This window comes from Labeo rohita, chromosome 6 (assembly GCF_022985175.1).
Source record: "Labeo rohita strain BAU-BD-2019 chromosome 6, IGBB_LRoh.1.0, whole genome shotgun sequence".
NCBI lineage: Eukaryota > Metazoa > Chordata > Actinopteri > Cypriniformes > Cyprinidae > Labeo > Labeo rohita.
In genome coordinates, this window is record NC_066874.1 from 11447862 (window position 1) to 11461431 (window position 13570).

The 13570-nt window shown below is 41.8% G+C and overlaps 1 protein-coding gene across 1 annotated transcript in view; it reads left to right on the forward strand.

Annotated features, from left to right (window-relative positions):
- The first annotated feature begins 1024 nt into the window (after window positions 1–1024).
- spega (striated muscle enriched protein kinase a) overlaps window positions 1025–13570 on the forward strand; it is a 41128-nt gene continuing 28582 nt past the window's right edge. Inside the window, 2 exon segments of the mRNA XM_051112852.1 lie at window positions 1025–1282; window positions 1540–2026. Coding sequence (XP_050968809.1) covers window positions 1678–2026 — 349 coding nt within the window. The 5' untranslated portion in view covers window positions 1025–1282; window positions 1540–1677.

Below are 13570 nucleotides of genomic sequence, written 5' to 3' on the forward strand. Positions count from 1 at the left end.
TCCGCACCTTGAGATGGCCTCTACAGCCCTGAATGTCAGCAGAGACCACACATCACTAAATGAGCCCCAGAGACGGATCCCCACTGAAGACCTTGTCACCTAGACAAGACCAGCACAAGACCACGGGAACCAGATGAGCCCTCTGCGTCTGGCCAGAGAAGAACTGCCCCCCCGACTGAGCCTGGTTTCTCCCAAGTTTTTTTTTTCTCCATTCTGTCACTGATGGAGTTTTGGTTCCTTGCCACTGTCGCCTCTGGCTTGCTTAGTTGGGTACACTTATTTTTCAAACAATATTGTATACTATTTGAACTGAACTGAGGTAGATGATGACATCATTGAATCCAATGATGAACTGCCTTTACCTGAAAATTGAGTGTTTACTGTTGCTCTTCTGCATTATTGATGCACAATTTCCTATTCCTATTCTTTATTGTTAAAAGCGGTATATAAATAAAGGTGACTTGACTTGACTTGATTGATAACGTGTCATGACAACACTCTATTCAGATATATATATATATATATATATATATATATAAACTTGCAATTGTGAGTTATAAAGCTGACTTTTTTTCTCAGAACTTTTTTTCTCATTTTTTTTTCTCAAGTTGCGAGTCATGAAGTCAGAATTGCAAGATATAAACTCGCATATCTGACCTTTTTCAATTCCTAGAAAAAATATGGAGATTTAAGCTCGCAATTCTGACTTTACTCATTTTACTCTGAAAAAAAGTTAGAATTGCAAGAAAAAAGTCAGAATGTTATATATATATATATATATATATATATTATTATTATTATTCAAAGGCGGAAACGGGCTTCTATACACATCTGTATTTGACTTCTTCACAAATCTCATAACTGTATTAAACACTCAAATATCACAGTAAAGGCAATACAAGAGGATTTGGGACGGCCTACAAATATCCGCCTACCCTTGGTCCAGCTGTCACTTGAAAGCTGGTGGTAGTCGCCTGTCACCTCTACAGGGAGTCAGTGTAGTATAAAGGGCATGGAAGGAAAGATAAAGGGGGAGAAGAGAGAATGGAACGTGTTAGATCTTTAAATGACTTGAGCTACCCTACCATCTAGTCAGCAGAAGGCCGTGTGACTTGCTGGTAGATTGCTGGGAGAGAGGGTAACAATCCAAAAGAGGGAAGGAACACTCCATTACCCTCTCTTGTATAAACAGACCCTGGTACCAGACTAATACTACATGATCCTGAGAAGGCTTAAAGAATAAGCTGCAGTTAATGAAGATACTCAGAGGCGTTGTGTTGAGGTAAAACATTTCTCTTTTTTTATTTTTTTACTGTTAATTGGATTTTGGTACAAAGAGGTATGATGTTTTTTGCCTTGTGATTTACAGTTCCAAATTCTGGTGTACATGAAATTTAACATTTAAATGATATTTAATGTAATATTTTAATGTTATGTACACATAATCATTTTGTGTTTATTTATTTAAGGTTCTGATCAGACAATCTGCATTTAAATATTTTTAATATTTAAATATTGCTACCATTGTTATTTTTGCAGATTACAGACAAGTTTCATCATGATATATACCTATAACAAATTGGGGAATATAATATCACAACAATTCAGTGGCCACCAAAGGATTTGTCACAGCGCAAAAGATTAAGTTTAATAGTATTGCTCAATATAAAAATCACAATGAGAAAAGCTGAGTTCCCAAAGAGAAACTCAAGCTCCATGACCCAAGAAACTTCAATGGAACAGTCCCCTGTTGAAGCTCCACCTGTGTTCCTCCGAAAGCTGAAGTGGGCTGCTGTTGCGGCAGGATGTGATGTCCGGCTAAGGGTGTCTGTGGGAGGCAACCCGAGACCCACGCTGCACTGGTACCATAATGATGACCCCCTGATAAATGGTCATGAGGATTATGATGGCTTGTGGATACAAGATTGTAAACAAGCTGATGGAGGCCTCTACACCTGTGTGGCTGTAAATCACCTGGGTGAAGCTACAACCAGTGCTGTTCTTGCTGTGCTGGACCTTGAAGAAGGTAAGATCCACTCTGTAGTACATGCCTGAGAGTAAATGCAAAACCTTCCAGAAGAAAAAAAAAAAAAGAGTTCCCAAGTCTGCTTGAAGACAGCTTGACTGATTGGCTATATGGTCTAAATAATAAAAGATACAGTTCCCTTAATGTGATGGAGGAGGGGTTGTCGCTTCTTAACTCTCTTGGTACAACATCAAGCATGGCTTTATTTCTTTCAGTGGTTCTGAATCTACACCTACACCAAAAAAAATTGGCTTATCACTGGGGCTGCGCCCTTAGAGGGAGAACGTTATCTACCTTATCTAAAATGAGCATATTAGTACTTTAGAGTAGTAACATGTACCCTTAAGGTACTGATACAAACCTTTTAGTAGTAAATAAGGTTCAAAGATGACCCTTTAAGGGTACCGCCCCCGTTAAAAGCTGTTAGGTCTGTAAATGTTGCAATTTTTACACATTCTGCCTAAGAGTGTGTGTGTATATAATATATCCTTAGATATATGTCTAGATCCTTAGACATGTCTGCAACACTTTACAATAAGTTTCCATTTGCCAAATAAGGCACATTACTTAATATAATGTAAAAAAAAAAATGCTTTAGGTTTATCATTCTTAACAGATAATTTATACATTTACTAGTTTTAAAATCAGAAGTTGTATTTGTTAGTAATATTAGTGAACGCACTGTTAACCTAACAAACAAAGATTGTATTTTTATTCACATGAACAAAAAAATAGTACATGCTGTAGAAAAATATTATCATTCATTGTTAGTTTATATTAACTATAATGCTTTAACTAGCTAATGGATGGAAACTTGTGATAAAGTGTTACACCAGAAAGGCTTATTTTATTCTTTTTGAATAATGGGGTTACACTATGTAAACTAGCAATGCTTCCAAACCAATTCCAGTCCCACTTCTGTGAGTTATTGCTGTTCTGCATCTAAAATACACAAGAGCCAGACCAACTACAACATAGTCAGTGGCTATGACTATGCAGGGCCATCAGCTGTCAGAACACTCAGCACCTCTCACTCTTTCTCTTTTAGGCACTGTGTATCTCGTCCTGTTCTCTACTCCCCACAGTCTCTCTCTCCCCCCGTCTATCTCTGGGTATTTACAGCCTGGAATGTGCCAGAGCTCCAGTTACAGATTTACTGTTACTCTGTTACACATCATTCTCAATTATAGATGTGGCTGTCTTGGACTGATGCCTGTTTTTATTTAGACCCACAATGATAACAAATCTGCACAAGAGTTAAGGAATTACAAAGCATCATCAATCCAGTAAGAAACTGATTTCCCATTTAGTGAATTAAATGTTGATTAGTGGAAACTGTGGTAATTTCCTGACTTGGATAATATATATATATATATATATATATATTAATGTTATATGAATCATAGAATGTCTTAAAGAAGTAGGAGAAATGGGATGTACATCAATATGAAGATTTTTCCCACACTTTTGTTGTGAAATTCACAGATAGAGCAAAGAGCTATGCTTTAGAGCTGTGCCAAAAACTGAATATGCCTTCATGGTAATCTGATGGTATTAGTGAAAGGCACAGTGTGAGAGAGGTCCTCTTCTAAGGGTTTATTATACCGCTCAAAATAGACCACTAGACTCTCCCAACAACATCAGTAAGTCCGGAGTTTAGTAAGAGATACATACCCAGACAAAAGGGTGAAATTTACCCAATTGTAGGGGAAAATTATAAGCTCAATTTTTTGTGGTCTGGGAATATACCAGAAATGAGAGCATCATACTGGAAGCTATGATAAGTCAAAAGTTGTCTGATCAGAGGAATGCTTCGAGGAATATGAAGAGGGGAACTGTTGGTCCTAGGAAGGAGAAAGAACAAGGTGAGTTAGGTTTGAACAAGAATATAAATTCTATTCATCTGTGGCAGTACCAGTCCAGATGAGTGCTATATATCAGGGATTTGCTCTGATTCGGTTTGTAAAACCAAAATATGTTGATCAAGGTGGCAAACTGGTTCTGTCACATGATATTTGTGTGGGAAAAAAAGCACTTTTTGGCATATTTTTTGGTGGTGTGGGTTGGGGGATCAGTGGGGCACACAAGACCGATGTGGAATTCTCCATCTGCCTCCCTACTTGATCCCGATTCCTGACAGTAATAAAAATCCACCTTGTGCTGGTTAACTGCAGCAATTTCATATCTGCGAATTGAAATATAAACAATAACATTATTATGTCTTGTAATCACAAAGCTTTTTTTGACTTTGTCATTAACTTGTGCACAGTGATTTGAAGAAGCAATATTTTTTCTGATGCATTCAAGTAATCAAATGAACTTATGACATTTAATTTGATAACTTCATCCTTGCATCTGCCTCTGTCAGTTCTAGAATTCTACAGGTCAGTGGATAAATCAATGGAATGGGAACTAATTATTTAAGTCAACATGAATTGATATGACAAGATCAGTTTTCTTTAATGTGCAGACATATTTAGATTAAAACAGGAAGTTAGGGTGAGAAATGACCATACCATTTTCTGTTAGTACAGCCAACAATTTAGTAATGGTGATGATGTGTGTAAAAAGCTTTGTGTTTTATGTTGGTACATGACTGTGTTGGTACATGAAGTGTTGTCTCCCCTCAACTAGACCAATAATGTTAAATCTGTCAAAAGATATTTAATCTATTACATGGCATGTTACAGTATTTTGTGTAACTTTCAAATGGGTTACAGTTGTCTCTTTTTAGAAAGCTGGAGGTAACATTCTCACTAAGTAATATGGGTTGTGGGTTCTAATCCTTTTTCATATAACTTTTTATTTTGATTACCAAAATTGCATATATACATCAGTAGATGTAAATATAACATCAAGAGCAGAAAAGAGAAAGACCTTTTTCTTGAAAGCAATCAGTAAAGTGGTGAATTTTGTGAATTAAATGTAATCCACAATGTCTGATGTGATTTCAAGCTACAGCACACTCCATTCCTTTAACCATTATGCCATCTGCTACCTGTTTGCTTTTTATGTTTAGCGTATGCAGTTTGCAGATGCTTTCTTACAAAGTGACGTAAATTGAATTCAAGGTATGCATTTTATCAGTTCATGAATTCCTTGGGAACTGAACCCATGACCTTGATGTTAGCACCTCCTTGAGCTACTAGAACACTTTGAGCCATTGAACCATTATTGTTGTATGCTTTAAAAGTGTGAAGTTGCTTTATAAAGTTGTTGCAATTTGCTATATAAGGGTGGTTGTCCAGTGGTTGTCCAATTTATCAGCCATTTCCTTATAAGACTAAGTGCTGCAGCATATGCCTCAAACTGGGCAATCTCACATATGACACCAATATATGTTTTGGTCACACGTGTAAGGGTGGGTTTTTATTTACGCTTAAAGCGTCTTTTTGATGTATCATTCAAAAAATTCACAAAATTCTAACCTTTCATTGAAGTAAAACAAAAGTTCGGGGGAAACTCACATTATGTATAAAATATGTATAAAATCCTCCAGTGCATGTTGGCCACAATTATTGGTACACCTAGAAACATTTATGAGTAAAATATCTCTGAAGTATATTCCCGTTCATATTTACATTTTTTAGCACACCAGGGTGACTATGAAATTGTCCAGCCATGACTTCTTGTTCCACATGATTATAAATACGATGAACACAAAGGCAAAATTCCCTTAGTCATCCATCACAAGGAGTAAAACCAAAGAATATAATTCTGAATAGTTCTCAAGATTGCTGAGCTTCACAAAACAGAAAGTGGCTGTAAAAAATATTTTTTGCAAATATGTATTTGACACTTTGGTATTTTTGGATTTTTTCACTGTATATGGTAAAGCCATCCTTTTCAATCCCATAAATGAACCCTCACATTACCGAAAGGTTCGCTTTGTGAGCTGCTGTGTTGCTATGGAAGATTAAAATTGTCTTATGGAAGGATAAACTGTTGTTTCTCTAAGACTAATAAGGTGCAGAACCTTATCATGCATTAAGAAACATGAAAGATTACTTGTTATTAACTGACATCAGCAGTGACTACTTGCACTTGTGCTGGGTAACAATACAGTAAGGAAAGGAGCCAGAACTAGTTGTATCTGCTACTAGACTCTGAGTTTTTTATTTCTTAATTTCTCTCCCCTTACAGGCCTGAGTCTCAGAGCAAGGCATGCATGAAGTTGCAAGGCGACATTTTCCCTTTCCGATGAGGAGTAGATTGCAATTTGCTTGCTGTGATTGGCTGCTGGCATTAGAGGTGGCACACACCGTGTAGCCCAACCTTCTTTCCCCATGTAACTCATTTGCATAGTTAAGAACAGTGTATTTAAAGGAGAAGTTCACTTCCAGAACAAATATTTACAGATAATTTACTCACCCCCTTGTCATCCAAGATGTTTGTGTCTTTCGTTCTTCAGTCGATAAGAAATTATTCTTCTTGAGGAAAAAAATTCAGGAATTATCAGTTTAAATGCAGCTTCAAATGGCTCTAAATGATCCCAGCCGAGGAAGAAAGGAAAGGAAAGGAAAGGAAAGGAAAGGAAAGGAAAGGAAAGGAAAGGAAAGGAAAGGAAAGGACGTGTGGCCAAGTATGGTGACCCTTACTCAGAATTTGTACTCTTTTTTTTAACCCATCCAAGTGCACACACACACAGTAGTGAGTAGTGAACAAACATGCACACACACACACACACACACACACACACACACACTGTAAACACACACCCAGAGCAGTGGGCAGCTATATTGCTATCACTGCGGCGCCCAGGGAGCAGTTGGGGGATCAGTGCCTCACTTAAGGGACTCACCTCAGTCGTGGTATTGAGGGTGGAGAGAGCACTGGTTATTCACTCCCCCGACCTTCAATCCCTGTCGGACCTGGGACTCAAACCCTCAAGCCCGACTCCCTAACCATTAGGCCAAGGCTGCCCCAGAAGGATCTTATCTAACGAAACCATCTGTCATTTTCAAAACAAACTGACAATTTATATACTTTTTAACCTCAAACGCTCAACTTGTCTAGGTCTGCGTGAACTCTCTGTTTTTTTCCGGGTTAATAGGTCAATATAGTTAGGGTATGTCAAAAAACTCCCATCTGGTTTTCTTCCCCAACTTTAAAATCGACCTACATCACTGCAGAAGTACCGACCCAGTGTTTACAAGTGAACATGCAAAGAGCATCAAATGTCGTTTATAAAAAAGAAGGTAAAACAGTGATGTAGGATGATTTTGACGTTGAAAAAGAAAACGAGACGGGAGTTTTCGACATACCCTAACTGTATCAAAAGATGAGCATTTGAGGTTAAAAAGTATATAAATTGTCAATTTGTTTTGAAAATGACTGATCATTTCATAGATAAGACCCTTCTTCCTGGCTGGGACGTTTAGCCCCATTTGAAGCTGCATTTAAACTGCATTTTGGAAGATTTAAACTTGGGGGCACCACTGAATTCCACTATATGGAGAGAAATTCTGGAATGTTTTCCTTAAAGTGCCCCTATTATGCCATTTTAAAGGTTGCTAATATTGTTTTAAAGTGCCCCTATTATGCCACTTTAAAGGTTGCTAATATTGTTTTAATAGACTCCCAAAACAGGTTTACATGTATGCAATGTCAAAAATGATTCATAAACGACTCGTGCAGCAGTTCGAAGAATCAGTCTCTCTAAACCCCTCCTTTCCGTGAGCCCTCACTGCTGTGATTGGTCAGATGGTGCAGTCCTTTATGATTGGTCTACCGCGTACAGCGTGTCGGAGAATGAAACGCCCATTGCCATAACTGACTGACAGCCCTGGATACTCGTCAATACATAGAAAAGATGGCATAGATTTTACCATACCAGTTCGAGCCAGAGTCTGATGATGAAACAGTTGAAGTGGCTGATCGACAAGTTAGCACGGTCTGCCATGGAAAGTGCTCGCAATTTGCTTATGTAAGCGAACCGAGCACACCTCTATGTTGTAAACTTCAACACTGTATAATGCATTAAGGCGGCTTTCACACTGAACGTGTGTGCACCGAAAGTGCTGCACTGGCCGCTGGGTTCAGTGTAGCCCTTCAGCGCGCAGCAGCAAAAGTTAATTTGAACCAACTCATTTGAACTTTGTCCGCGGCGTGCGCGCTCCGCTGCGCGTACGCTTTGGTCGAGGCAGAAACAAGCCGTTCTCGTATGGCGGAAGAAATTGAAACGAATGGGTTTCATAGCACAGCACTTTCCACATTCGGTGTGAAAGCCGCTTTGTGTGCCATTCTTTATGATTACTCCAACTAATGAAACAGACAGACAGTCAAGCTGCATCAATCACAAACTGTCAGACGACAGTGGGTCCACAGCTGAACAACAGAACTACAAAAGCGTGATTTAGCTGGTTAGCAACACATGTGCAGGGTTGTTACACAACTATGTATTTTGAACGATCGCTAGAAAATACAATCTTTGTAGATTCATCATCTTTTGGAAGTGAATATAAAACAATTTTGCTCACAGCGTAGGATGCAGTGTCTTCTGTATAATGTACATGTAAATTTCCATGTGCATTTCCTGTTTGTGGGCGGGCAAGTTGTTTGAGACGTGGAACGTGGGCGGACATTATGCAAATGTGTTACTTCATGATGTATTGTCACACCCCTGGACTGTTTAGTTGGTTTCTCCCATCATTTCCCCCTGCAGCTCTGTGTGTTTTGGTTTCTCCCTCATTGTCTGCACCTGGTGTGTTAATCAGTCTGTCTATTTAATGTGTGTGATTACCCTCCTCTATTGTCAGACCTTGATGTTACCACCCTGTGTTCCAGTGTTTCCTGTGTTTCCCTGTGGATTATTAAAGACTGTTCGTTTCACTACTTCGTTGTTCGTCTGTTCCTGCCTGAAGCGTGACAGAAGGCCCGACCGAAACAGTTTTTTTTTTGCGTGTTTCCCCCGTTTTGTTTTTTGTTAGTTTTTTCCAGTCTTTTGGTTCCGTTGTGTTTCCCCCATGAATCCCCTACTCCGTCCTGAATTCATCCTCCTTCGGCTGAAGCAGGGGGATTTACCGCTCGAGGGATATACCATCATGTTCCAGCTAGTAGCTAACACCACCAGCTACCCGGACGACGTGCTCTGTGTGTTTTATGACGCGAGTTTAAACGTGTCTTGCAGAGCACCGTTGTCCGAGGACGGTCCTCGAGCAGATTTCGCCGCGTTTGTGGAGTGGACACTGGTGAGAAACCCATCCTCGTTCCCCGCCTGTTCCATGGAAAATCTCGCCGGTGCCACTCCGGACCCAGATCCCAGCCAACCACCACCCCGACACGCGGAGCACGCGCACGAGCCCACTGTAGGCGGAAAGCCCGAGCCCAGAGCGACAGAGCTGCCGATCGCCATGGAGTCTGAGTTGCACGAGCCGTCTGATCAGGTGCGAGAGCCGGCTATTGTGACCGCGACGGTGGGGATTTCAGTGGAGCGTGAATATGCTGAGGACAGCATTACCCACTGCACCACCGCTGAGGGTGAGCTAAATTTGGATCTGGGACAAAATGTTATGGATTTGAATATTGAACTGTCAGCCTGTTTGGATTTCCCACCCACCCTCCCTCAGTCACCTCTGCTTCCTGTCAGCACTGCTGCTCACCCTCAGCCCACCATTTGTGCGGTGGGTTCGCTGCGGGTCTGCCAGTCTCCATCGGTGTCATGGCTGGAGGATCCCTCATCGTAGCCTCCAGCCTCAGAGTCCTGGACTCCGCCTCGGCCCTCCGACCCTGCGGCTCCACCCCGGCTCTCAGCTCCCTCGTCTCCACCGTCGCCCGTCGGTTCACCAGCTCCACCGGGCTCCATCGTCCCTCCGGCTCCGCCCTGGTCAGTCGTCGCCCCACCTTCACCTCTGGACTAAACTCCTCCGGCTGTGCCTCGTCGCTCCGTCCCACCGGCTCTGTGGACCTCCTCCCTCCCGCGGGCACAGCCTCGGTCCTCTGTCGCTCCGGCTCTGCCGCGGACCTCCGGATCTCCGTCTCCGCCTTGGTCGCCAGAGCCTTGGGCTCCGCCTGGGCCCTCCGGATCCTCGGTGTCGCCAAGGATCATCGGCTCTCCGTCTCCGCCTCGGGCTCTACCGCCACCTGCTCTGCCTCCGTCGGTCGGCCCCATGGAGTTGTCAGCCTTTCCTCCACCATGGCTCCTCCCTCCATCGGCTCCACCGTGGGGTTCCATCATGGCTGCGATCTGGGTCTCACCTGGCTCCTCCTGCTCCAGCCCCCTCCTGTCACCTCCTTGGCTCCTCCCTCCGTCATCACCTCCATGGACTATTCAGTCACCACCCTGGACTCCATCTTTTGCCCTCCTCCCAGGAGTCCGTCCTCTGCCGAAGCCCCCTCCTAAGACTTGGTACATTTTATTTTCCCTGTTTGTCGGCGCGAGGACGTGCCTTCCGGGAGGGGGAGGTAATGTCACACCCCTGGACTGTTTAGTTGGTTTCTCCCATCATTTCCCCCTGCAGCTCTGTGTGTTTTGGTTTCTCCCTCATTGTCTGCACCTGGTGTGTTAATCAGTCTGTCTATTTAATGTGTGTGATTACCCTCCTCTATTGTCAGACCTTGATGTTACCACCCTGTGTTCCAGTGTTTCCCGTGTTTCCCTGTGGATTATTAAAGACTGTTCGTTTCACTACTTCGTTGTTCGTCTGTTCCTGCCTGAAGCGTGACACGTATGGCCGTAACAGAAAAAGATTTGAATTCCTGACGACTCGTTCAGGCAAATGTGAGCCGACTCTTTTATTTGATAGACAATAAGTTTATTTATCGCGCACTGTCGGCTTCACAACTTTGCAGATAGTTTATGTTCACATACAGCTACATGACACACTACATGAAAGATCATATTTGAAAAGGCATAATAGGAGCACTTTAATGTTTTCCATGATTTCTTTACGACTGAAGAAAGAAAGACACAAACATCTTGGGTGACAAGGGGGTGAGTAAATTATCTGTAAATTTTTGTTCTGGAAAGGAACTTCTCCCTTTACCAACGCAATTACCACTAGAATACCTTTGGCAATGTTCCAAACACATAGAGTTCAAACATAATGGAAAAAGATTGAACTGTCATGCATGCATTAATTTGTAATAGATGTTGCACTACAAATAACTGTCACTGAGAATTTTGATATTCTCTGAATATCAGTTTCTCTGATATGAAATGGGAGTGCTGTAGTTTACATTAGTTTTAAGGTTTCCAAACAAAGTTATGAATGGATTTGGTTGGATTTGTGTGGCTTGTAGTTTGGTGAAGTTATGTCTATCCCTATTGGCCTGTGATAACCAGGTTCTTGCCAGCTGCATAAGTTCCTGAGAGCACCTGGTCAGTGGTGGTCATTCAATAGTGTGTTTTCACGATGTGTCATCAATCGGCAATATTGGTGGCACGGAACATAAACAATGCCACTGAACCAAACAAAACTCTCATATTTTGCTGATTATTACTGCTGAAAATGGTTTTGGGCTGTATCAATCGGTCAAACACGGTTCATTAACCGTGCAATCAGTGCTGATGTTTACATCTGATTATCGCCAATATGGCTGTGCATCTGGGTAACTGACCAAATCGTGATGTAATTGCAAACCCTCTATAGAAATAGTGGAGGTGTGCAGCTCAGGCAGTTGAATATCACAACGATGTTTGCTCTGGTGGTCTTATGTGCGGTTGTTCGGTCTAATGGCTAAATCAATCAAGGACTCAAATTACTGGATCTCTTAAGGCCACCTTATCTTTTAAGTCAGTTGATAAGTTGCAATGCAATGTAACCTTTAGGGCTCACTGTAAATCCACAACACCTCTCTAGATTCCTATCATACCTTTCTGGTGTTTACCTCGGAGATGTGGAATTCACAGGAGTATTCCAGTTTCCTAGAGGACTTCAGTGCCCTGAAAGCCTCACAGCTATCACAGCACATGCTGCCGGGGACAGTACCATCCCACACGTCTATCCTTTCGTAGTCTATCCTACTTCTTAAAAAAGCCATGGTGGAATAGATTAAGGAGACACTCAAGTGGGGTTACATTCACCATATTGTTTCTCCATCTACATCCAGCTTTTTTGTAGCTAAAAAAGATGGTGGACTGAGACCCTGCATTCATTACCATGCACTTAGTATTGTGACTGTAAGCGCACCCTTGGTTTCAGTGGTCCTTGAGATGCTGTGAGGTGCTCACATCTACACCAAGCTTAATGTCAGGAACCATTATTACCTTATCTCCATTCCTCACTCTGGGAACTATGAACAGTTGGTGAATCAGTGTAGTCTGTCCAACTCACCTTCTATCTTTAAGATGTTCATTGATGAAATCTTCCTGTGCTATCTTCATTGCTTCCTCATCGTCTACATAGACAATAGCCTGATTTACTCCTCCTCCTTTTCCAATAATGTTCATCTGCGTTATCCTCCATCACCTTCAAGCACATCACCTCTACCTTAAAGCTGGATGCACTGAACCACCATCTACTTTCTAGGATTCATGCGGTCTGTAGTGGACGCTCCGCCTCCTGACATCAAGTTCCTTTGTTCAAGACCAGCAAGGTTTCGGGACCGTTTTGGAACCAGGATCTTGGCACCGGCCCAGGAATTTTGTTTGAGTGAAAAAAATGCGTCCCGTTTCCCAATCGGGCTCCTGCACCAGCCCTGGTGGAAAAGTGATATTAGTGATTTAATTCTGGAGCCAGGGCTGTGCTTCTACATTCAGAGTGAGGGCCATTCAGTCCCAGTGGCACAGGCATCTGGCAAAGCTTAATCCATGCACATTCTTCTCCAAAAATTGCCTTTCCTCAAGCAGAACTATAATACTGGCAACTAGGAGCTGGCACTCAAGGAATCACAATACTGGCTCGAGGGTTCTCACCATCTGTCTCAGATCACTCGGTACTGGTGGCCCCAGCTTCAGTGCGATAGCCACAATGTTTTGGTGACTGTTTTTCAAAGGCCTGTGGACACTATTCCACAACGCCATCTGGAACTTCTGCTTACCAGAAAACATAATGTCTGATCATGGTCTTAAATTCATACTCCAAGTCTGGAGTGTTTCAAGTTACAGTGTATCACTGTTAGACTTTCTTCAGGCTATCATTCCCAGTCCAACAGCCAGTCCGAACACAAAATCCAGGAAATCTGCTGGGGCTGGTTGCATAAGAGCCAGTTACATAAAGGTAGGTTGGTCTAATTTGATCTAAGATTTGGCGTAAGTTCTTAAGACACGATCCTATAATAATTGCAATGTTTATACAACTGGCTCCTGGTTCCTCTGAAATTAATACCATAAACTCCAGCAGGACTAGAGCCACTGGATACTTACCTTACACTTACCTCAGTTTTCTAGTCTTGTACTCTCCACCTGCAGTGTTCTCTTTATGTGGATTCTGTTTGTCTTTATTGTGAGACATATCCTTACCATCAATTTACCTGCTTTATCATTGTGCCATCCTCTACATCTATGTCAGTGTTCAATAAATATACCTACACTTAGGTTTACAAGTTTAACTGGCTCAGTCTGTTTTGTTACAGTTTTATTGAAAAATCGAATAAAATTATTAC